This window comes from Bactrocera oleae, chromosome 5 (assembly GCF_042242935.1).
Source record: "Bactrocera oleae isolate idBacOlea1 chromosome 5, idBacOlea1, whole genome shotgun sequence".
NCBI lineage: Eukaryota > Metazoa > Arthropoda > Insecta > Diptera > Tephritidae > Bactrocera > Bactrocera oleae.
Genome location: NC_091539.1, coordinates 25045542 through 25071335, shown reverse-complemented (window position 1 = coordinate 25071335; position 25794 = coordinate 25045542). Strand labels below are relative to the sequence as shown.

Sequence of the window (25794 nt, the reverse complement as noted above, 5' to 3'; positions counted from 1 at the left end):
TATGGTCGCCTAGATGCAGTGACACACAGAAGAAGAAGCTAGAGACCTGTCAGAACACTGCACTCCGAACTATCACGGGATGCCTCTTGATGTCTCCAATCGAACACCTACATAGTGAGGCCCGTATGCTTCCGGTTAAGGAACACAACGAACTCCAAGCAGTTTCTACTGGGGTGTTTTCGTAGAAACCACCCCTGTAGTCGCCTGACTGTAGCGGAGCCGCCTCCTAGGAACATCAAGAGGTCCTTCCTTGACTACGTCGACGACATTAGACAGTACGCCGAACTGACTTCGGACGCAACGAACTTCAGACAGGCACTGACCGCCATTCACAGTGGAGCCATCAACACCTTGACAGACTCCCTCTCAGTGAATGGCGTAATATTAGTCAAACCACCACCCATAGCAGACATAGAGCTCAAGTTGCCTCACGAAACCAGAGTGACCCTCGCGCAACTTCGTCCTGGATATTGTAGCAGGTTAAACTCTTACTTATCCAGAATTGACCCCGACATACTAAACACATGTCCTGCGTGCAATGAGTCTCCGCATGACACCAACCACCTCTTTGCATGCCCAACAAACCCCACCCATCTAACACCCTTCTCTCTATGGTCCGACCCCGTCGAAACAGCTCGTTTCCTGGGCCTCCCGTTAGATGACCTCGACGACAACGAATCTGGAATTTATCACCCAAACGGGGACTAGGTAACCATTACAACAACAACAACAACAACAACGGTTTATCCTCTTAAAACATCTGGCATTTTGTGTTCTACTCTTGTTTTCCGCTATAGAAATGGAGACTTGTTAATTCGTAGCAATAAAATAAATTAATTAAACATTTCGTACAAAGCAGTATACCAAATCAAAACTTTCACCAACTATAAAAAACTTTTACTTCAAATAAATGTTTGATTATTTATTTAAAATTTTTATCTCTAATACATTATGCTTTCACTGCATATTTCCTCGTGGGATATATAGACCTCTTGCGTATCTCCTTCAGAGTTTTTCTATTTGCATCCCTAGGAGTCAAAGCTTTGCGAACGGCGCGGGTTTTCTTCTTTCTTAAGTCCAGAGGCTTGTATTTTTTATTTTTGAAGACTTTTCGAAGATTTTCCTTTTGCTTTTGATGCATTACAATATACACTCTTGCTATAGCTTTGCGTACGACTCGGCTGCAAAACATTAAAATAAAAAATAAAAATAGTAGTACAAACAATTGGAAAATATTCTTTAATTGCAAATGTTTACATATTTATGGATATAAATGGTGGTCAAGATAATACACCAAGTCTATCATGAACTTTGTTAAATAAAATTAGGCTTTAGACTATCATACCAGAGGTGGTACTTCAGATTACGAATACATGTTTTTTGTTTCTTTTTCGGATATATATTTAGCCGCACGAGATTTGAAGGTTTTTATATTATATATTAGATATGTTATTATTTTCATTTAAAGTACAAAAGTTCACCAATTTTAAGAATGCAACATTTGGATTTACAGTGGTGAAAAAAAGTATTGGCACATCAGACAAAGGTCGCTTTAATGTAGGAAATCATATTTATCTTATAATTAGACATATATTTGAAATACGTTTAAAAACCAATAACATTAGTTGAATGAATGGTCAAAGCATATTGATTCATAAAGTAAAAAAAAAAATTCCCATGTTACACGAAAAAAGTATGGGCACTCAGTCTTATGCAAACAAATTTATTAAAAATTTTATCTACCTGGCAATGCTTCTGAAAAGGCGTTAAATCCCGTTATTTCATATTCATTTATTTTGCGCGGTTTAAAAGAGTCTGAAATGGTTCGGAATCAAAGTGAATTATCGCAATCTTAGCGGAAATTCATTCTGCACAATAATGGTAAATGTATACAGTAATAGGCGAAATTATGCAAAGAAAATGTTTTACCATTTGCAGTGTCGTTAACCGCTACAAGGAATCAGAAAATTTTGAAAGCGGTGCACGCATCGTTCGGACGCGCAAGATAAATGGCAGAAATGTGCTTCAATATTACGAAAAGTGAAGAAAGATCCCAATCGCCAATGAAGGAAAACTTCGGAAATGAAGTTCACCCCAAAACCATAAGAAATGCGATACCCGAGGACAGATTCAATTCACGAGTTGCTAGACCGTTCCCGCGACAGTCGGGTCTACGTAACCGGAACGAACCCGGATTTATTCCGGCAAACTGTCAACTCAGCAGAATTCTGGCGCTACAACAACAACAAGAACAACGAGTTGCTAGTTACGGGGACAAGCATTGCAGCTACAAGTTTTATTTCCGAATGAAAGAAATTTAATATAATCCGCTCAAATGGAAAAATGAGGGTATGGGAAAAACTAATACGGCATTAGATCTGAAAAATCTCACTATATAACACCGCTGTCAATGCGTAGTGGTGTGGAGTTGCATGGCTGCTGCAGGTATGGGAAAATTTGTTTTTATTGAGGGCATAATGAAAAAGCAAGTTTATATTATTTTTAAGAAAACTTAAAAACGAGCGCTGCAAAGCTAAATTTGGGCACATTAAATACGTTTCAACACGACAATGACCCCAAACATAGAGCCCACGACGTACGTAAAGAAAATTGGTACATTCTATGCCAAACCGCCTGACAACATAAGTGCTGTTATTTAGCAAAATAGTATGCCAACAAAATACTAACTGTTCTTTAGTTTCTTAGTTTTGCTAATATCAAGGGAAAATGTGCCAATACTTTTTCCGTGTGATGTACAGACTTTTTAATTTTTGGTAAATGTATAGTTTAGGTCCCCCATTAAGGAGGCCTCCTTTCAGCAGCGGAAAAAAATAAGAGAATTAATTTAAATGTATCACAATTTTATATTTTTAATCCATATTCATCAAAAAAAAAAAAAAATTAAAAAAATATAAAAAAAAAGAAGTTATTGATCAAATTCACGGCGTCGCTTTAGTATACCATCCCACGATTTCAGGGTTAAGAGGTATGTTTGGATAAAGGAGATTCTCCAGGTAAAGAATATATATAATTATAGCCGCCGGAAAACTTTAGGTTTCGAGATGTTCTCATTTTAAATTGAACATTTTTACAAATTTTTACTTATTTCTACACATTGAATTTATATCAATTATGTTATTTGCTTTAAATTAGGGTAAATGTATAGTTAAAGTCCCCCAACTAAGAAGGCCTCAAAATTTAATTTTTTTTTAAATCGTATTGATTTTACGCGTAGATTACAAATCCGTGAGTGGAAAGTGAATTTTTTCAATGTCAATTTTTTTTTTAATTTTTTCAAAACATTTTTTTTTTTATAAATATGCTTTAAAAATAAAAAAATGGAATGGGTCGGCTTTAGAATAACGTCCCACGCTTTCGTGGATAAAATGGGTATGGGCGGATAGAGGAGATCCTCCAGATAAAGAATATATATAGATATATTATAGTTTTCGAGATATTTACGTTTAAAGTTGAAAATTTCAACTATTTAAAGTACGTATTTTTGCGATTTAAAATGAATTATACACTTATATTTTTCACTTTTATATCCACTAACACTTGACTAATTCGTTTTTAGAAATTTTTTTTATATTAGATGCTGCAAAAATAGCTTTATTTCAATATTTAAATCATTCTTCAATTTTATTAATTTTGACAATAACAAAATGGTTGTGAATGTCAAAACATCAGTGTTGCCATACTAATATATTTTGTAAACGAAGAAAAATAAAATAAACAGAGAGATTGTACCCTAGATACAGGAAACAACGCAAAAAGAATTTCTGCGCGTAAAAACTTTGGTACACCCAGGTGTTGGATCGACCAGGGTTATTTTTTTTTTTGAAACGCGGCCGAAGGCCACCAACGCAAAAATAAGTTCTACGCAAAAAAACCTTGATACACCCCGGTGTTGGATCGACCAGGGTTATTTTTTTGAAGCGCGGCCGAAGGCCACCATCGCAAAAAGAAGTTCTATAAGAAAAAAGTAATATTGTCATAGAAGGTATAACGTAATTCTTAACATCAACGCTTTGTAATAGTTTATTTCTCTAGGTTTTGGATTCCTGTATTTGGGGTATTATCTGTTTTAATTTCTTTCAGTTCAATTACAAAAGATGTCGATAAGGTAACACTGGTTATTTGAAATTTTGCAACCCTTTTGTTAGTCAGAATTAGTAGAATTTAACAATAATTTAATTATTGAATTAAACTATTTTTGCACTACATAATGTAAAATAAATGTGTACAAACGAATTAGTGAAGTGTTAGTGGATATAAAAGTGGAAAATATAAGTGTATAACTCATTCGAAATGGGAAAAATGCGTACTTTAAATAGCCGAAAAGCGCCAGTGCGGAAAAGAGTTCGACGGTGTCCGATATTAGTCCATACCATCTGACCGCGGCGCAAAAGAAATTGGGACTGCTACATTCCTTCAGTATATTTATTTTATAGGAAAATGAAGAAAAACGCTGAACTGGTAATTACAGCTGAGTGATCTGAATTCTATAGAATTTTGCCGCTACAACAACAACAACTAAGTAACTCGAATATGTGCAGTGTGTTAAATAAATTTTGAAAAATATACATAAATTATGGAAAAAATTTCCTTTCCGCTCACGGATTTGTAATCTACGCGTAAATATAAGACGATTTAAAGAAAATTTTATTTTTGAGGCCTCCTTAGTTGGGGGACCTAAACGATACATTTACCTTAATTAACACTTTACCTTTTAAACAATTTTCGTTAAATACACAATAACAAAAGTGTTCCATGTTAGTTATTATTAGTTTTAAGGCTTATTCGCATGACATATCAACACACTGCATACTTATTTTGGTGATGAACTATATATTCTTAATTTGGAGAATCCCCTCTACCCAAATATACCCGCTTTAACCTTGAAATCATGGAACGGTATTTGATTTGGCGGGTGTCATGTACTTACATTTTGGAAAGCTTTGATGGGGCTCCCCCTGTAACTTTTGCAACACGCAAGTTAAGAAGTTCATTTTTAAGCTCCTCCAGCTGTTTTGTCAGCTCCTTTTTATCCTTTGTACGTAGTTCCGAACACTTTACTTTCACCTGGAATACCATAGGAATTTAGGAAAATAAGAAATTTCATAATAGCTACAAAACTAAACAAAAACAATCATTTTAGTATCAATAAAATATCACACCACATATAAAAGATGTCATGGGATTTAATTAAAGAACAACAGAAAAAAATCGCTACCATTTTGGATGCCGTTCACACGCAAAAGAACGAATGCGTACAATATGCTTCGAAAATATTAAAATTTATGTTCGCGATCTCACAGCTTTTTGTAACATGCTGTCTTAAACGGAGCCTTTTGACTGGAAATATCGGATGCCACACGTTCAATATATATTTATCGTGATGTTTATTGACCATTTCGAATGAAATATTATATTATATATATAGACCGCGATTAATATAAAAAATTATTTTAAAAAATATTTAAAAACGGTGTCGCAGAATGTGAATTATGAGATCAATTATGAAATTTTGGTACATTTTGTATATCAATTCGCGATACGAAAGAACGAAATATATATAAATAAAAAATTTAAGAAATTTTAGATAGCAGGTGAGAACAATGACTCGTAGAACGTTTTGGTCCTTGAATTTATTTCTTAAAGGATTGGCTGCGTTTCTGCGTTTCTTCTTGCAACATTTTGAAGAAAAGCGAATGAAATATTAAACACATTTTTAAACCAAACTATCTTTTTAAATCTTTCTCTACAATATACGACTTATAACGTGGTTTAAATTGAACGAGTAGCATTCACCCGTGATCCATTAATTCTATATACGGAACACGATCCAAATTCATATATGGTTCTACTGGCTGTTTCTTGTTATATGGTTAAGCGCTTAATCTGAACTTTAGCGGCAATATGTGTAAAACGTGGTTTCTCAATATCTGGTAAGCAGCCATCTGCCAGTTAAGTTCTGGTAAACTAAACCGTAAGAAGGAGTCTTAATTAGTTTCTAACCAGCTCATACCATGTGCTGTCAGTTGTAATACCTATTAGAAAAATTAGCGGCTAGACAGCGTTCAGACGGAAACTCTTTCGTTACTTATAATCATAATATATTGTAACGGATTTCTCGATTTACCTTGTGTTCGATCACACTTGAGTTCGATCACTGAATGATCACTTTACACTTATCCCTATTTTTAATTCCAACCACTTAACACTTATTACTCGTTATTCGAGTTTACAACTTATTGCTTATAGCTCAATTGCTCTTTACACGCAACGCTCTAATTAGAATAGTGTTTGCTGCACACTCCGGCACATCTTATATAGTAGATTGCTAAGAAAACTACGCTTTTTGAACACTCTGGCAACAAGTAATTTCGCTATATAGTTGGTTCTAGTAAGTAATCGTTGATTTTGCTTTGTTCTGGCATTCGTGTTCGCGACACTGCCATCCACTTAAATCTGATGGGGCCCAAATTTGCGATACCACACGCCGTTCCAGTTAAACTACCTTCGTTTTATTCCTTAGTCTTCCAATGAGCCGTTTAATAACCTTCTACGGTCCTTCCATATTACACTGTAATTTAGGAGATAGACCTTTCTTTCGTTTAATCAGGTTATATAACAATACCCAATCGTCTTCAATAAAACCCTCAGAGTTCATTGCCTTGTCGTAGTTTGCTTTCATGTTATCGCTCATAATTTTGGTGCGTTATCTCACTATAGCTTGTATATCTTCTTGTCTTCTATAATGCTGCTGACTTACCATTCTTTCCTCCGTTGGTGTTACTTTCAAATTTCAAATCCATCGGTTCGAAAATCATTACCAAAAATTACCCTTGCTGGAGTCTGCCCCGTTGTTTCATGTACAGCAGACGATAAGCCATCAGGAATAAGTATATATGGGTATCCCAATCTTTTTGATACTTGTCCACAACTTTCCTCAAATGTCCTTCCAAAGTTCTATTGAATCGTTCTACCATGCCATCGGACTGCGGATGTAGTGCATTCGTACGGGTTTCTGGCAAATCTCCTAAATTAGAGATGATTCAAAATTACTCCCTTAGTGGGAATGTTCTTCTATTGGACCACCATATCTCGATACCCAATTGTTGATGAATACATCCGCTACTGTTCCTACTTCTTCCTTGGGAATTGCGTATACCTCTAGCCATTTGCTAAAATTGTCCATAACAATCGAAACATATTTGTTTCCTAATTTACTGTTGGGAAATGGATCAACTACATTCATGGCAATTCGCTCAAACGACGCATGCGAATTGTACTGCTTCCTCTGATCTAGCCCGCTAGCATGTTCACCAATTAGACAGTGACCTGTTGGCACTCCTACTAAAGTTCTTATATTATATCATTCCTTTTACATTTTAATAATGGGTTTTGTGGCACATGCTCCATTCATGCCACGTTTGCCGGCTATGAGCAAGTCAGGGATTGACTCCACTGAGACTCACCTAGATTTGTAACGTTTTCGTTGATTAAATTTTTACAAGTGGCCAGAGGAGTCTAACTGTTGGGTGGTGCCTGCTCTGCCTTTTGACGAGACTTTCGTGATTTCGAAACCGCTTGGCTATTCGTAAATAAAAATATACTCCTTGTTGTGAGCACACTTTATGTCAACAACAAGGCTTTCTTTGATTGCTGTGATCTCTGCTTGGAAGACACTGCAGTGGCCTGGTAAACGCAAAATGATTTTGGTATCTAATTAAGCTGAAAAGACACCACCTCTCACTCGTTTATTTACCTGGAGCCATGGTAAAGATGCTTATCTCTGCATCCCTGTCCACTTGGTTCCTTTCACACTCTTCTCTGAAAGGGAAGACAATATTGGGACCAGAAGCGTTAGCCCATTCTTTTGCAGGTGTAAAGTGCTGTAGCTGCTTTCTTCACCCTAGCGTTTGGTTACCATGAGTTCTCACATGTTAAAAATTGGTCCTAATTAGATTGCTTTATGTCCAATTGTTAGTCTGTTACCATTTAATACGGGCGCCGTAACTTCTGGAGTAGTGTGTTTCCTAGTGAACAATACTAGCATGTTTAGTCTTCACGATACAGCTCAACGATTTATATCATTTAATTTTTTTTGCATAAGGTTAGCTAGAGGTACCTCTAACCGAAACTGCCACATCGTTAGCGTAAGTCACAATAGTACTCCCTTCTTTTCTAGATCCAACAGCAAATTATTCGTTGTTAGAGTCCAGAGAAGTCGGGATAACACGCTTCCTTGTGGTGTACCTCTTTGGACAGATCTGCACATCGTCGAAGCTCCCAGCATTGAAATTATTGATCTGCTCGTGAGCATCTGTTCAATTAATTTTCTAAGAGGTTCAGAGATGTCCAGATCCTAAAGCGTGCTCAGTATGGCCCTAGGCTGGATATCTAAGAAAGCAACTAGAGTGTATTCTTTAACATCGAGAGATTTTTCAATCTCCGCCACCACTGACCTTAGAACTGTTTCTGTGGATTTTCCTTTAAAAGTGGGTATCCATTCTACCTTCTGCTACACAAATATTGTACTACGCTAAGTATGTCCTTCTATGTCTAAGAAAGCTGCGAGGGTGTATTCTTTTATATCCAGAGACTTTTCAATATCTGCTACCACTGATCTTAACGCTGTTTCTGTTTTCCTGGGTTTAGTTTGCTCCTTATGTATTATTCTATTAGCCTTTCCAAAGTGTTTAAGAGAAATTAGAAAAAACTAATTGGTCTGAAATCATTTGACTTGGTGTGTGAGCTTCTGCATTTGGTATGTATAATACAAGTATATCACCTTGACTTTCCTCCATAATCTAATCAAGCATGGTTGTTAACCAGTTTATTATGTAGTTAAGTAGCTCTGTGGACCTCTACATTAGAATACTTTGTTTTCACTTCACTGCCCAGTGTATGCTCCCTTGTGTGGTTCCCTGAACTGTCTGGAAAGTAAGTATCCATTAGCAGCCCTAGAGACTCTTCCCTGGATACCGTCCAGTTGTTATGTCTCGACTGTGCTATTATTACAAAAATATTTCCACGAATTTATTTTAGCCTTCCTTACCTCTTTTTTATATGAGCTTAAGAGGTTATAATAGTTATCCTACTCTTCTTATTTGCGTCCGTCTCCCAGCTTACTGCTGTGGTATCTTTATTACTATAGCTGTATAATAGAAGACATTAAAATTTTTACTAGCTAGTATACGTGTCCTAGCCTTACCTACGCAGCTTGCTATGTATAAATTATACCCCAGTACCCTCAGTCCGCAAATGCGCCCTCCATTAACCCGTGGCTCCTGAATGAGGACGAAATCAGGTCGTTCTTCTGCCATGCGGTTAACTAGGGCTAGAGAAGCTTGTTTCCGTTCAACTGGACATTTTCCCGGTTCCACACCAGATTCCGCTGTGGGGTTGTCGACGGCCTTGAAAAATCTGCAGCCCCTAGTTGGCAGATTCGGGTTGTAGGCTCTGATGATCTGCATCATCTGGTCCGGCTGCGATGGTGCAGTATGGAAAAGTGTATTCCTGTAGCTCTCAACCAGCAGCACAACGGTCCATGTGGAGGGCACTTGAAAGTCACAACGACCTTGGAGATATTAAAGAAAAGGTTTAATTGAGTTGGTTGTCGGCCAGCTATGCTGAGTGCATTACAGCTATGTACATGGTCCATCCATGGTACAAATAAATAAGAAAGCATATATGCTTAGTAGTCAAGATCTATTTCAGAGAATGGCCATAAGTATACCCAATTCCTAATTAAGAGGCTGAGCAAGTAGCGGTGTTGGTCAGCAAGTGAGTAACGAGATGTGGTATTCCAATGAAAGGAATTTCGAATCATCTTTACTTCAGGAGATGAACTAAAACCAGGGTACTAGGGAAACGCGTACAACTGCATGCACTCCGATGGCATGGTACAAGGATTGAGTTGAACTTTGGAAGTAACCTTAAAGGAAGTTGTAGCCAAATATCAAAGATATTAGGATATCGATATATCCTTGTTCGTGTTTGATGGCTAATCAGTCTACTGTACATGAAACAACGGGTCAGACTCGGCAAAATTCGGCAACCGATTGATTGTGAGTTTCGAAATAACGTCAATGAATGAAGGACGGCTAAGAAGATCAAAAGCACCCTAGAAGACGAGTTGACATACATAAAACACGATTGGTACAGCAAATATGTCTAATCGGGACAATCGGACTTTGGAGGAGTATAGATAGTTTGCAAGAATCATCAAACACCGAAATTCTGAATAAATTGAATTGAATTGAATCGATAGGTGGTTTGTATGGAGGATACCTGCTATTGCGCAAATGATTTTTATACTCTTGCAATATGTTGCTACAAAGTATAATCATTTTGTTCACCTAACGGTTGTTTGTATCATATAAAATTATTCAAGATAGATATATGTTTATATATATATAAATGATCAGGATCCGTCCGTCCGTGTGCGCAAGCTGTAACTTAAGTAAAAATTGAGATATCGCCATGAAACCACTGATGGCGTGATGGGACCACTGAAACGTTCTACAAAACGCTATTAATCAAAAACATATAAATTGTCATAACTAAACCGAAAATTACAATACAAAACTTTAAGTCGGTACAACGAATCGCATGACGAGGGGCATCTGTGGTGTGAAAATTTTTAAAAAGTAAGCGTGGCCCCACCCTCTAATATGTTTAATGTATTTATCTCCTAACTTGCACAGAACAAATCACTTTGTCACCTCTTGCGCCAGTGTGAAAATAGGTGAAAGCGGATGATAACCACGCCCACTCCCCATATAACGACTTTGTTAAAAACTACTACTACTAAAAAGTGCGATAAATCAATAACTAAATATATCAGGGACATTTAATTTCACATCCATGGCACAAGAGGGATTTATAGAAGTAGGTGTTAAAATTTGACTATGGGCATGCCCACATTTTCTTAAATTCTATTTAATATTTTCACTATCTAGTATGCAAATGAAGGAAAAATTATTATATCGGGAAAAAGATTTTATTGCATTTAAGGTATGCCATTTCAGGTCTGAAACTTGTAAAAATCGCACTATAACTCTTCCAGCTTCAAGATACCAGAAATGTGGACCCCAGAGTTTATGGCTGACTTTCTACCGAAAATATCGGGCAATGTGTGAGCTATATTATTGAAATAAGGAGAGAATCCTTTCCTAATAATAATATGTCTGTATTTCGAAAGTTGGTTAAATCGGGTCAATATTTCGGTAAATATGTACTTAATGACCCCCACTTCGTAGGGGGTTGGGGTTGTAAGGGGTGACACAATTAAGTGTCCTTTTTATGATTTCGAAAGAATTACCCGTCGGTCACCCCTAAAAAAAGTTATGTAGATTACAAATCCGTGAGCGGAAAGTGAATTTTTTCAATAATTTATGTATATCTCTCAATATTTATTTACACACTTTGCACATATCACATATTCAAGTCACTTAGTTGTTGTTGTTGTTGTAGCGGCAAAATTCTGTAGAATTCAAATCTCTTAGCTGTAATTACCAGTTCAGTGTGTTAAACATTTTCTTATAAAAAAAATATACTGAAGAAATGTAATAGTCAAAATTTCTTTTGTGCCGCGTTTTTATGGAATGAATGAATATCGAAGATCGTCGAACTCCTTTCCGCACTGGCGGCCTTTGGCCGCGCTTCAAAAAAATAACCTTGGTCGGTCAAAAACCGGGGTGTTCATAATTCAATCGCGTTAAACTCCTTTCTGCACTGGCGGCCTTCGGCCGCGCTTCAAAAAAATAACCTTGGTCGGTCAAAAACCGGGGTGTACCTGCACAAACAGCAGCGAAGAGGATTTTGACGCGATTGAATTATGAACACCCCGGTTTTGGACCGACCAGGGTAATTTTTTTGAAGCGCGGCCGAAGGCCGCCAGTGCAGAAAGGAGTTTGACGCGATTGAATTATGAACACCCCGGTTTTTGACCGACCAGGGTTGAATTTGGGAATATGCTGTTTTCACGAAATTTTAACCCTTCATATAATTTTTTTGAAGGGTGGCCGACGGCTAAATCCACTGAAATTGTATTTCACAGACTCTCTTCACATACCATCTGCAACCCCAACCCCCTCCGAAGTGGGGGTCATTAAGTACATAATTACCCTCTGTGCCTAAAATGGATAAAATCGGGTGAAAACTTGGCCAATCCCCCATATAACTATTATCAGAATTTTCAAGCGTCTGGTTGACCTGGTTATTTATTTCACTATAAACTAATAAATAAAGTCAATTTCTCGAATTAACAAAAGCGATTACGTTTTTGTATATATGCCCTGTTATGCTCTTTCTTTTTAACTCAAAAGAATTGCGTCATTCGAATTTCAATATTGTGCAGCAAAGACAGTTCTAATTAGAGTATTGCTGTGTAAAGAGCAATTAAGTTATAATCAAAAAGTTGTAAACTCGAATAACGAGTTATAAGTGTTAAGTTGTTGGAATTAGAAATAAAGATATAAATAGAAAGTATATAGCCATTAAATTGGGACTTTTATTTAACAATCCAGTGATCGCACTCAATTGTGAGTTACTAAGAAGACGATTTATCGAAAAATTCGTTACAGTCGGTATGAGAAAAGGGGCTATAAAATAAATTCCCAAGGAGATAATGATTTGAAAATAGCCAAGTTTAAATATCTGAATATTTCACAACTGAAAAAGGAGCTGGATCAACGTGGCTTGGCGACAAATGAATTAAAAACTGAATTACAATCACGGTTACGAGAGGCCATGGAGGCGGAAAACATTAATGCTGAATAATATGTCTTTCAATTGGAATTAGAGGAAGAGAAAACAAAGGTAGAAGAAAGTGAAGAGACGCGCTCATTAAACGCTTTCGACGTAAACTTGATTTTGGCTGCAATGTTGCAGATGGCAACGCTCCATCCTTTGATATCGCAGTTCGGTTACATGTTTTTAAGCTTCGGTTCGAAAAGACAGAATCTTCGAATAATTGGAACGCTGATGATAAAGTATCTGCGTTGTTCATTGCATTAAATGGATCTACAGCGGAGATATTAAAGACCATTCCAAACTGCGAGGCGAGAAGTTATGAGACGCTGATGGGTGCATTAGAAAGACGGTATGGTACTGACACAAGAAGCAGATCTTCCAAATCGAGTTGCAAAATCGCCGCCAGAAAGCCAATGAGTCTTTGCAGGAGTTTTCTACAGAGATTGAGAAGTTAGCTCTCACACAGAAGCAGGACACAAAAATTCAGACTTTCGTTAATGGAATACGAGATAACACTACACGCTTTGCTGCACACTTGGGTGAATCAATTACTTGCAAAAATTGACAACATGCTGAAAGCACTGGCAAAATCTACAGAAGCGCGTAAGATGGTGTGGTTAAATGCTTCAATTGCGGAAAAGGTGATCAGATGTGTAGATGGAAAAAGAGCGTATACTGACTGTGGATACGGGCGGATCACATTCCATAATTAGATGTGATTTGGTTAATAAAAAAAGTAAGACAATTAGGTCGGGCAAAGCTTCGTACTGCTACTGGAGAAGAAACTCAAGTTTTCGGAGAAGTAACGTGCGAAATTGTAATTGGAAAGGCAGCCGGGTTACCCAATTTTATAGTGGCAGATACCGTTGACGAAGTCATAATGGGAGTAGACTTGCTAGCGAATTAAGGAATCAAAATTGACATGGAGAATAGGATTATGACCTATACAAATATGGAAGTGCCACTTATGCTCGGTTGCGATAATAAGTATAACGCTAGACTGGTGTTAACAACAGAGATCCAACAGATTCCACCAAAGTCAGAAGCAGTTATTTGAGCAGAAATAGATGAAGACTATGGGCCAAGCAAATTGTGGATTGTTGAGGCCACAAAAGAATCTACAATCTTACTTACAGACAAGACATTGGACATGACCAGACAAGATAAACGTGTTCCAGTAAGAATACTTAATGAGTGCAAGTTAACTCTGAAACGTGAAATGAGCGAAAGCGGCGTAAGCGAGCCATCATAGAGTCCGTGTAGTACACCTGTAGTACTTGTAAAAAAAGAAAGATTGCAACATGAGACTCTGTGTGGACTATAGAAGGTCGAATGATATAACGAAGAAAGACAGTTACCCGCTACCTACAATCGATGATACGCTGGTTTATGGCGATGTACCATAAGACTCTTTGGATTCATCATCGTGTTGGGTAAAAGCTTCGATGAACACCTTACGACCTTGGAAGAGATTTTCCAACGGTTAACGAGCGCTGCTCTAAAACTGCGTCAGAGGAAGTGTTCTCTTTTCAAAAAGGGAAGTAAGCTACTTAGGATACAAAGTGACAACGAAGGGCATTTGCACAGCTAATGAAAGGAATTGCGGAGTTTCTTTGGACTGTGTACTTATTATCGACGATTGGTTCTAATTTTTGCCAGCGTACTCACAACAGAGTTTATGAATGGAATAAAGAACAGGAAGTGGCTTTCCAAATTCTGAAAAAACGGTTCAGTACTGCGCCAATGTTAGCATACCCAGTCCTAGGATCAGCGTTTATTTTGGATACGGATGATAGTGGGGTTGCAGTAGGAGGCGTTCTATCGCAAGTCATTGATGGGCATGAGAAAGGGATTGTCAGACATTTAGAAAGCCAGAGAGAAATTATTGTTTAACAACGGGTGAGGACAGATCATGCAGCATTAAAATGGCTTCTACAATTTAGGAACCCTGAAGGACAGTTGACACGGTGGATTGAGATACTTCAAAATTACGCCTTATCTATAGAATACCGCAAAGGTAGTAGTAATTTGGAATGAAGACAATGCTCGAAAGCTAATGCCAAAGACGACATTACTGAAGTCCGATTAATGATGATTAATGAGTGTCTGACCGTTTGAATCGCGCATGGGAAACAGAAGATTGGCAGTTTTCCCGAAGTCTACTGATTGTACCAAAAGTAAGAACCCCCGAAGTTCGCAACGAGCTGCACAACGGTCCAAGCGGAGGACACACGGGTATCACTAAAACCTTGAAGAAATTAAAACAAAGATTTTATTGGATTGGTTGTCGTCAATCAGTTACGGAGTGGATCGACAATTGTGTCGAGTGCATTGCTGCTGAAGAGCTAAGTCCCACGAGCCATGGTCAGAGGAAGCAGTACAATTCGAATGCGTCATTTGAGCGAATTGCCATGAATGTAGCTGATCCATTTCCTTACAGTCAATTAGGAAACAAATATGTTTCGGTTGTTATGGACAATTTCAGCAAATGGCTAGAGGTATACGTAATTCCTAAGCAAGGAGCAGGAACAGTAGCGGATGTATTCATCAACAATTGGGTATCGAGATATGGTGTTCCAATAGAAGTACATTCTCACTAAGGGAGTGATTTTGAATCAGCTATAATTCAGGAGATGTGCCAGAAACCCGTACGAATGCACTACATCCGCAGTCCGATGGCATGGTAGAACGATTCAATAGAACTTTGGAAGAACATTTAAGGAAAGTTGTGTAATACCCATATATACTTATTCCTGATGGCTTATCGTCTGCTGTACATGAAACAACGGGGCAGACTCCAGCAAGGGTAATTTTTGGTAATGATTTTCAAACCGATGGGTTTGAAATTTGAAAGTAACACCAACGGAGGAAAGAATGGTAAGGAAGTCAGCATACATTATAGAAGACAAGAAGATATATATTATGAGCGATAAAATGAAAGCAAACTACGACAAGGCAATGAACTTTGAGGGTTTTATTGAAGACGATTGGGTATTGTTATATAACCCGATTCAACGAAAGAAAGTTATATCTCCTAAATTACATTGTAATTGGGAAGGAGCGTAGAAGGTTATTAAACGGCTCAACGATGTAGCGTATTGCATACAAGATACAGTGATCGAACTCAAGTGTCAGCCCCGGATAATAAAATATTTTCGATTAAACCGATTGGGCAGAAATTTGTATAGATTATTCTTCTCATCAATAGCTCTTACAGGTACTGGGACAGCCTAATTTCTACATAAAATATAATCACCTTTTTTTGAATTAAACCTTTTTTTTATTTTTCAACGAAATTGTTTTATACGAGTCCCAACCAGACAAGCTCACAGAACAATAATCGTTTTGACTTTTCTATTTCAGATGTCCTCAAGCGATCAAATCACCGCAGCCAGACACCTCAATTTTTGCGACGCTCACTTCAGTGCTACGAAACAACAAATTTTAAAAAAGGAACGACAAATTTTTTTGTATACCATGAGATACTACCACTAATATATAACAAAATAAAACTGATTGAATTTGATTTTTTTCACATAAAATATTCCCAAAAAGTTACCAGACAACTACCTTAAATTGTATTACCACTTTTTTGTATGTAATATACATACATGAGTGCAAATATGCATAATAAGGTGACGAACACGGATGAGGAAAAATCAATTGGTCTGAAATCCCTTGAATTAGTGTGCCTGCCTTTGGTATATATATCACCTTGACTTTCCTCCATAACCTAATCAAGCATCGGTGTTTACCAGTTTATTATGTAATTATGTAGCTCTGGGACGTCTACAATAGGGTACTTTGTTTCCACTTCACTGCCCAGTGTATGCTCCATTGTGTGTGAATAATTATGGTACAATGTTAGCACTCACGAAAGACATGTTATTTCCCCTTTTTCATAAAACGCTTTTTTTAGGTTTATATTAAAAATGTTTATTTTTTATTTTTTTTATTAAATGTTATTTTTCACAACCTTTGAACTAAAAGTTAATACCACGATTTTAAAGAGGTCGGTAGCGGAGAAAGCGATTACACGGTGACGTTGCGCAAAAGAGATCGGAATTATTTCGAATGTTTAAGGTTGATGTGGCGCTCAGGCCGTAGACGAAAAACGAATGTAAAGGTAGTATGTTGTGTTGTCCTGTGTGGTGTCATCTGGTGTGGTGTATTGGTGAGTATGTGTTGGGCATTATTAGGGGGCGCCAGTTTTTCTCGAGTAGAGTGGTGTACTTGGAGGAGGGAGTTTAACTCATTTAAACAGTGTGGTTCCCTGATCTGTCTGGAAAGTGAGTATCCATTAGCAGGCCTAGAGACTCTTCACTGGATACCGTCCACCTGCAGTCTGGCTTCTGAAGATATTTGATGTTATGTATCGACTGTGCTATTATTTTTCTATTCTCTCGATATCATTACAAAAAGATTTCCACGAATTTATTTTTGCCTTCCTCACCTCTTTCTTATATGACCTTAAGAGGTTATAATAGTTATTCTACTCCTTTTATTTGCGTCCGTCTTCCAGCTTACTGCTGTGGTGTCTTTATTGCTATAGCTGTGTAATAAAAAGACATTAAGATTTTTACTAGCTAGTATACATGTCCTCGCCTTACCTACGCAGCTTGCTATGTATAAATTATAACCCATGACTCCTGAATGGGGACGAAGTCAGGCCATTCTTCTGCCATGCGGTTAACTAGGGCTAGAGAAGTTAGTTTCCGACGCCAAGTTGTTGATTTCCCCGGCTCTCTGGTGCAGCGGGGTTGTCGAAGGACAAGCATACATTCAAATTGCACCAAATGGAGCAGCTTAAAGTTAGTGTGTGTATGCTTGCATAGTGTATGGATAAGCGAAAAAGGGCAAAGCTTCCGAGCTCTTACGATTGTTCCAAATGTGAGAATTCCTGTAGTTGTCAACCAGCTGCACAACGGTCCATGTGGAGGGCACTTGAAAGTTACGACGACCTTGGAGAGATTAAAGCAAAGGTTTTATTGGGTTGGTTGTCGGCCAGATATGCTGAGTTCATTAAAGCTAAAGGCTTGAGGTTCAAGACTCGTTGCCAGATAAAGCAGTACAATTCGGGTGCGCCATTTGAGTGAATTGTCTCAAATGTACATGGCCCATTTCTACAATTAAATATGAAAGCACATATGTCTTGGTAGTCAAGATCTATTTCAGCGAATGGCCATAGGTATACCCAATTCCTAATTAAGAGGCTGAGCAAGTAGCGGTGTTGGTCAGCAAATTAGTAACGAGATGTGGTATTCCAATGAAAGGAATTTCGAATCATCTTTACTTCAGGAGATGTGCTAAAAACTGGGTACTAGGGAAACTCGTAAAACTGTATGCACTCCAATGACATGGTACAAGGATTGAGTTGAACTTTGGAAGTAATCTTTAAGGAAGTTGTAGCCAAATATCAAAGATATTAGGATACCGATATTTCCTTGTTCGGTGTTTGATGGCTAATCAGTTAACTGTACATGAAACAACGGGTTAGACTCGGCAAAATTCGGCAACCGATTGATTGTCAGTTTCGAAATAACGTCAATGAATGAAGGACGGCTAAGGAGATCAAAAGCACCCTAGAAGACGAGTTGACAAACATAAAACACGATTGGTCCAGCAAATATGTCTAATCGGGACAATCGGACTTTGGTGGAGTATAGATAGTTTGCAAGAATCATCAAACACCGAAATTCTGACTAAATTGAATCCCGATAGGTGGTTTGTATGGAAGATACCTGCTATTGCGCAAATCATTTTTATACTCTTGCAATATGTTGCTACAAAGTATAATCATTTTGTTCACCTAACGATTATATGGTACAATAAAATTATTCAAGATAGATATATGTTTATATATATATAAATGATCAGGATCCGTCCGTCTGTGTGCGCAAGCTGTAACTTAAGTAAAAATTGAGATATCGCAATGAAACTTTCTACCACTGTTCCTTAGTCAAATCGAGAGAACGAGCTACTAGGTGGGCGTGATGGGACTACTGAAACGTTCTACAAAATGCTATTAATGAAAAACATATAAATTGTCATAACTAAACCGAAAATTACGATACAAAACTTTAATTCGGTACAACGAATCGCATGACGAGGGGCATCTGTGGTGTGAAAATTTTTAAAAAGTAAGCGTGACCCTCTAATAGGTTTAATGTATATATCTCCTAACTTGCACAGAACAAATCACTTTGTCACCTCTTGCGCCAGTGTGAAAATAGGTGAAAGCGAATGATAACCACGCCCACTCCCCATATAAAGACTTTGTTAAAAACTACTACTACTAAAAAGTGATATATTATTGAAATAAGGAGAGGATCCTTTCCTAATTATAATATGTCTGTATTTCGAAAGTTGGTTAAATCGGGTCAATATTTCTAAGGCAAATACCTAATAGATACCCCATACACCTAATAGACAGATTTTCGAACTTCCGTCTGACTCTATACCCCATATATCAGTCAATGTGTGAGTTATCTGAATAAAAATGAGTGAGCGTGTTTTTTTCTAACGGTGCATCTCTGTACTTAAAATGGATAAAATCCGGTAAAAATTTGGCCTAGCCCACATATAACTATTATCAGAATTTTCAAGCGTCCGGTTGACCGGATTAGATCAGACTTAGGTGGAGGGCAGTGTGGCGAACACGAATGGCAGAACAAATCAGAATCAATGTTAAACTGCTAGAATCAACTAGATAGCGAAAATCGTAGTTGCCAGAATGTTCGAGTAGCGAAGTTTTGTTAACAATCTACTATGTAAGGGCCGCTTGTGCAGCAGAGACAGTTCTAATTAGAGTGTTGCTGTGTAGAGAGCAATTGAGCTATAATCAAAAAGTTGTAAACTCTAATAACGAGTTATAAGTGTTAAGTTGTTGGAATTAGTAACAAAGATAAATATATAGCCATTAAATTGGGACTTTTATTTAACAATCCAGTGATCGTACTCAATTGTGAGTTACAAAGAAGACGATTTATCGAGAGATTCGTTACAATTGGTGTCAGAAGAGGGGTTATCAAATGAATTCCCAAGGAGATAATTATTTGAAAATATCCAAGTTTAAATATCTGAATATTCCACAACTGAAAAACGAGCTTTAGCGACGTGATTTGGTGGCAAATGAACTAAAAACTGAATTACAATCACGGTTACGAGAGGCCATGGAGGCGGAAAACATTAATGCTGAATAATATGTCTTTCAATTGGAATTAGAGGAAGAGAAAACAAAGGTAGAAGAAAGTGAAGAGACGCGCTCATTAAACGCTTTCGACGTAAACTTGATTTTGGCTGCAATGTTGCAGATGGCAACGCTCCATCCTTTGATATCGCAGTTCGGTTACATGTTTTTAAGCTTCGGTTCGAAAAGACAGAATCTTCGAATAATTGGAACGCTGATGGTAAAGTATCTGCGTTGTTCATTGCATTAAATGGATCTACAGCGGAGATATTAAAGACCATTCCAAACTGCGAGGCGAGAAGTTATGAGACGCTGATGGGTGCATTAGAAAGACGGTATGGTACTGACACAAGAAGCAGATCTTCCAAATCGAGTTGCAAAATCGCCGCCAGAAAGCCAATGAGTCTTTGCAGGAGTTTTCTACAGAGATTGAGAAGTTAGCTCTCACACAGAAGCAGGACACAAAAATTCAGACTTTCGTTAATGGAATACGAGATAACACTACACGCTTTGCTGCACACTTGGGTGAATCAATTACTTGCAAAAATTGACAACATGCTGAAAGCACTGGCAAAATCTACAGAAGCGCGTAAGATGGTGTGGTTAAATGCTTCAATTGCGGAAAAGGTGATCAGATGTGTAGATGGAAAAAGAGCGTATACTGACTGTGGATACGGGCGCATCACATTCCATAATTAGATGTGATTTGGTTAATAAAAAAGTAAGACAATTAGGTTGGGCAAAGCTTCGTACTGCTACTGGAGAAGAAACTCAAGTTTTCGGAGAAGTAACGTGCGAAATCGTAATTGGAAAGGCAGCCGGGTTACCCAATTTTATAGTGGCAGATACCGTTGACGAAGTCATAATGGGAGTAGACTTTCTAGCGAATTAAGGAATCAAAATTGACATGGAGAATAGGATTATGACCTATACAAATATGGAAGTGCCACTTATGCTCGGTTGCGATAATAAGTATAACGCTAGACTGGTGTTAACAACAGAGAGCCAACAGATTCCACCAAGGTCAGAAGCAGTTATTTGAGCAGAAATAGATGAAGACTATGGGCCAAGCAAATTGTGGATTGTTGAGGCCACAAAAGAATCTACAATCTTAATTACAGGCAAGACATTGGACATGACCAGACAAGATAAACGTGTTCCAGTAAGAATACTTAATGAGTGCAAGTTAACTCTGAAACGTGAAATGAGCGAAAGCGGCGTAAGCCAGCCATCAGCGCGTCCGTGTAGTACACCTGTAGTACTTGTAAAAAAAGAAAGATTGCAACATGAGATTCTGTGTGGACTATAGAAGGTCGAATGATATAACGAAAAAAGACAGTTACCCGCTACCTACAATCGATGATACGCTGGTTTATGGCAATGTACCGTAAGACCCTTTGGATTCATCATCGTGTTGGGTAAAAGCTTCGATTAACACCTTACGAACTTGGAAGAGGTTTTCCAACGGTTAACGAGCGCTGCTCTAAAACTGCGTCCGAGGAAGTGTTCTCTTTTCAAACAGGGAAGTAAGCTACTTAGGATACAAAGTGACAACGGAGGGCATTTGCACAGCTAATGAAAGGAGTTGCGGAGTTTCTTTGGACTGTCTACTTATTATCGACGATTGGTTCTAATTTTTGCCAGCGTACTCACAACAGAGTTTATGAATGGAATAAAGAACAGGAAGTGGCTTTCCAAATTCTGAAAAAACGGTTCAGTACTGCGCCAATGTTAGCATACCCAGTCCTAGGATCAGCGTTTATTTTGGATACGGATGATAGTGGGGTTGCAGTAGGAGGCGTTCTATCGCAAGTCATTGATGGGCATGAGAAAGGGATTGTCAGACATTTAGAAAGCCAGAGAGAAATTATTGTTTAACAACGGGTGAGGACAGATCATGCAGCATTAAAATGGCTTCTACAATTTAGGAACCCTGAAGGACAGTTGACACGGTGGATTGAGATACTTCAAAATTACGCCTTATCTATAGAATACCGCAAAGGTAGTAGTAATTTGGAATGAAGACAATGCTCGAAAGCTAATGCCAAAGACGACATTACTGAAGTCCGATTAATGATGATTAATGAGTGTCTGACCCTTTGAATCGCGCATGGGAAACAGAAGATTGGCAGTTTTCCCGAAGTCTACTGATTGTACCAAAAGTAAGAACCCCCGAAGTTCGCAACGAGCTGCACAACGGTCCAAGCGGAGGACACACGGGTATCACTAAAACCTTGAAGAAATTAAAACAAAGATTTTATTGGATTGGTTGTCGTCAATCAGTTACGGAGTGGATCGACAATTGTGTCGAGTGCATTGCTGCTGAAGAGCTAAGTCCCACGAGCCATGGTCAGAGGAAGCAGTACAATTCGAATGCGTCATTTGAGCGAATTGCCATGAATGTAGCTGATCCATTTCCTTACAGTCAATTAGGAAACAAATATGTTTCGGTTGTTATGGACAATTTCAGCAAATGGCTAGAGGTATACGTAATTCCTAAGCAAGGAGCAGGAACAGTAGCGGATGTATTCATCAACAATTGGGTATCGAGATATGGTGTTCCAATAGAAGTACATTCTCACTAAGGGAGTGATTTTGAATCAGCTATAATTCAGGAGATGTGCCAGAAACCCGTACGAATGCACTACATCCGCAGTCCGATGGCATGGTAGAACGATTCAATAGAACTTTGGAAGAACATTTAAGGAAAGTTGTGTAATACCCATATATACTTATTCCTGATGGCTTATCGTCTGCTGTACATGAAACAACGGGGCAGACTCCAGCAAGGGTAATTTTTGGTAATGATTTTCAAACCGATGGGTTTGAAATTTGAAAGTAACACCAACGGAGGAAAGAATGGTAAGGAAGTCAGCATACATTATAGAAGACAAGAAGATATACATGCTATAGTGAGACAACGCACCAAAATTATGAGCGATAAAATGAAAGCAAACTACGACAAGGCAATGAACTTTGAGGGTTTTATTGAAGACGATTGGGTATTGTTATATAACCCGATTCAACGAAAGAAAGTTATATCTCCTAAATTACATTGTAATTGGGAAGGAGCGTAGAAGGTTATTAAACGGCTCAACGATGTAGCGTATTGCATACAAGATACAGTGATCGAACTCAAGTGTCAGCCCCGGATAATAAAATATTTTCGATTAAACCGATTGGGCAGAAATTTGTATAGATTATTCTTCTCATCAATAGCTCTTACAGGTACTGGGACAGCCTGATTTCTACATAAAATATAATCACTTTTTTTTGAATTAAACCTTTTTTTTATTTTTCAACGAAATTGTTTAATCCGAGTCCCAACCAGACAAGCTCACAGAACAATAATCGTTTTGACTTTTCTATTTCAGATGTCCTCAAGCGATCAAATCACCGCAGCCAGACACCTCAATTTTTGCGACGCTCACTTCAGTGCTACGAAACAACAAATTTTAAAAAAGGAACGACAAATTTTTTTGTATACCATGAGATACTACCACTAATATATAACAAAATAAAACTGATTGAATTTGATTTTTTTCACATAAAATATTCCCAAAAAGTTACCAGACAACTACCTTAAATTGTATTACCACTTTTTTGTATGTAATATACATACATGAGTGCAAATATGCATAATAAGGTGACGAACACGGATGAGGAAAAATCAATTGGTCTGAAATCCCTTGAATTAGTGTGCCTGCCTTTGGTATATATATCACCTCGACTTTCCTCCATAACCTAATCAAGCATCGGTGTTTACCAGATTATTATGTAATTATGTAGCTCTGGGACGTCTACAATAGGGTACTTTCCACTTCACTGCCCAGTGTATGCTCCATTGTGTGTGAATAATTATGGTACAATGTTAGCACTCACGAAAGACATGTTATTTCCCCTTTTTCATAAAACGCATTTTTTAGGTTTATATTAAAAATGTTTATTTTTTATTTTTTTTTATTAAATGTTATTTTTCACAACCTTTGAACTAAAAGTTAATACCACGATTTTAAAGAGGTCGGTAGCGGAGAAAGCGATTACACGGTGACGTTGCGCAAAAGAGATCGGAATTATTTCGAATGTTTAAGGTTGATGTGGCGCTCAGGCCGTAGACGAAAAACGAATGTAAAGGTAGTATGTTGTGTTGTCCTGTGTTGTGTCATCTGGTGTGGTGTATTGGTGAGTATGTGTTGGGCATTATTAGGGGGCGCCAGTTTTTCTCGAGTAGAGTGGTGTACTTGGAGGAGGGAGTTTAACTCATTTAAACAGTGTGGTTCCCTGATCTGTCTGGAAAGTGAGTATCCATTAGCAGGCCTAGAGACTCTTCACTGGATACCGTCCACCTGTAGTCTGGCTTCTGAAGATATTTGATGTTATGTCTACTCCTTTTATTTGCGTCCGTCTTCCAGCTTACTGCTGTGGTGTCTTTATTGCTATAGCTGTGTAATAAGAAGACATTAAGATTTTTACTAGCTAGTATACATGTCCTCGCCTTACCTACGCAGCTTGCTATGTATAAATTATAACCCATGACTCCTGAATGGGGACGAAGTCAGGCCATTCTTCTGCCATGCGGTTAACTAGGGCTAGAGAAGTTAGTTTCCGACGCCAAGTTGTTGATTTCCCCGGCTCTCTGGTGCAGCGGGGTTGTCGAAGGACAAGCATACATTCAAATTGCACCAAATGGAGCAGCTTAAAGTTAGTGTGTGTATGCTTGCATAGTGTATGGATAAGCGAAAAAGGGCAAAGCTTCCGAGCTCTTACGATTGTTCCAAATGTGAGAATTCCTGTAGTTGTCAACCAGCTGCACAACGATCCATGTGGAGGGCACTTGAAAGTTACGACGACCTTGGAGAGATTAAAGCAAATGTTTTATTGGGTTGGTTGTCGGCCAGATATGCTGAGTTCATTAAAGCTAAAGGCTTGAGGTTCAAGACTCGTTGCCAGATAAAGCAGTACAATTCGGGTGCGCCATTTGAGTGAATTGTCTCAAATGTACATGGCCCATTTCTACAATTAAATATGAAAGCACATATGTCTTGGTAGTCAAGATCTATTTCAGCGAATGGCCATAGGTATACCCAATTCCTAATTAAGAGGCTGAGCAAGTAGCGGTGTTGGTCAGCAAATTAGTAACGAGATGTGGTATTCCAATGAAAGGAATTTCGAATCATCTTTACTTCAGGAGATGTGCTAAAAACTGGGTACTAGGGAAACTCGTAAAACTGTATGCACTCCAATGACATGGTACAAGGATTGAGTTGAACTTTGGAAGTAATCTTTAAGGAAGTTGTAGCCAAATATCAAAGATATTAGGATACCGATATTTCCTTGTTCGGTGTTTGATGGCTAATCAGTTAACTGTACATGAAACAACGGGTTAGACTCGGCAAAATTCGGCAACCGATTGATTGTCAGTTTCGAAATAACGTCAATGAATGAAGGACGGCTAAGGAGATCAAAAGCACCCTAGAAGACGAGTTGACAAACATAAAACACGATTGGTCCAGCAAATATGTCTAATCGGGACAATCGGACTTTGGTGGAGTATAGATAGTTTGCAAGAATCATCAAACACCGAAATTCTGACTAAATTGAATCCCGATAGGTGGTTTGTATGGAAGATACCTTACTCTTGTATTGCGCAAATGATTTTTATACTCTTTCAATATGTTGCTACAAAGTATAATCATTTTGTTCACCTAACGATTATATGGTACAATAAAATTATTCAAGATAGATATATGTTTTTATATATATAAATGATCAGGATCCGTCCGTCTGTGTGCGCAAGCTGTAACTTAAGTAAAAATTGAGATATCGCAATGAAACTT

The 25794-nt window shown here is 38.0% G+C and overlaps 1 protein-coding gene and 1 long non-coding RNA gene across 2 annotated transcripts; one reads left to right on the top strand and one right to left on the bottom strand.

Moving 5' to 3' along the window:
• Nucleotides 1-895: 895 nt before the first annotated feature.
• On the bottom strand, nt 896-5373 carry RpL35 (Ribosomal protein L35). The gene is made up of 3 exons (XM_014245064.3): nt 5237-5373; nt 4949-5085; nt 896-1181 (listed from the first exon to the last, which is right to left on the bottom strand). The coding sequence occupies exons 1-3, from the start codon at nt 5237-5239 to the stop codon at nt 950-952; spliced, it is 372 nt and encodes a 123-aa protein (XP_014100539.1). The 5' UTR covers nt 5240-5373; the 3' UTR covers nt 896-949.
• A 57-nt stretch (nt 5374-5430) lies between these two features.
• Nucleotides 5431-16280, top strand: LOC138857293 (uncharacterized). Its single transcript, XR_011396402.1, has 2 exons — nt 5431-5612; nt 16132-16280. It is a non-coding gene; the product is annotated as an uncharacterized lncRNA (long non-coding RNA).
• Nucleotides 16281-25794: the final 9514 nt, after the last annotated feature.

What these genes read in the sequence shown, in the direction of transcription:
- RpL35 (XM_014245064.3), bottom strand. An exon ending in CCATCAAAGCTTTCCAAAAT is followed by an intron (nt 1,182 to 4,948) that starts GTAAGTACATGA and finishes AATGTTTTGCAG; the next exon opens with CCGAGTCGTACGCAAAGCTA.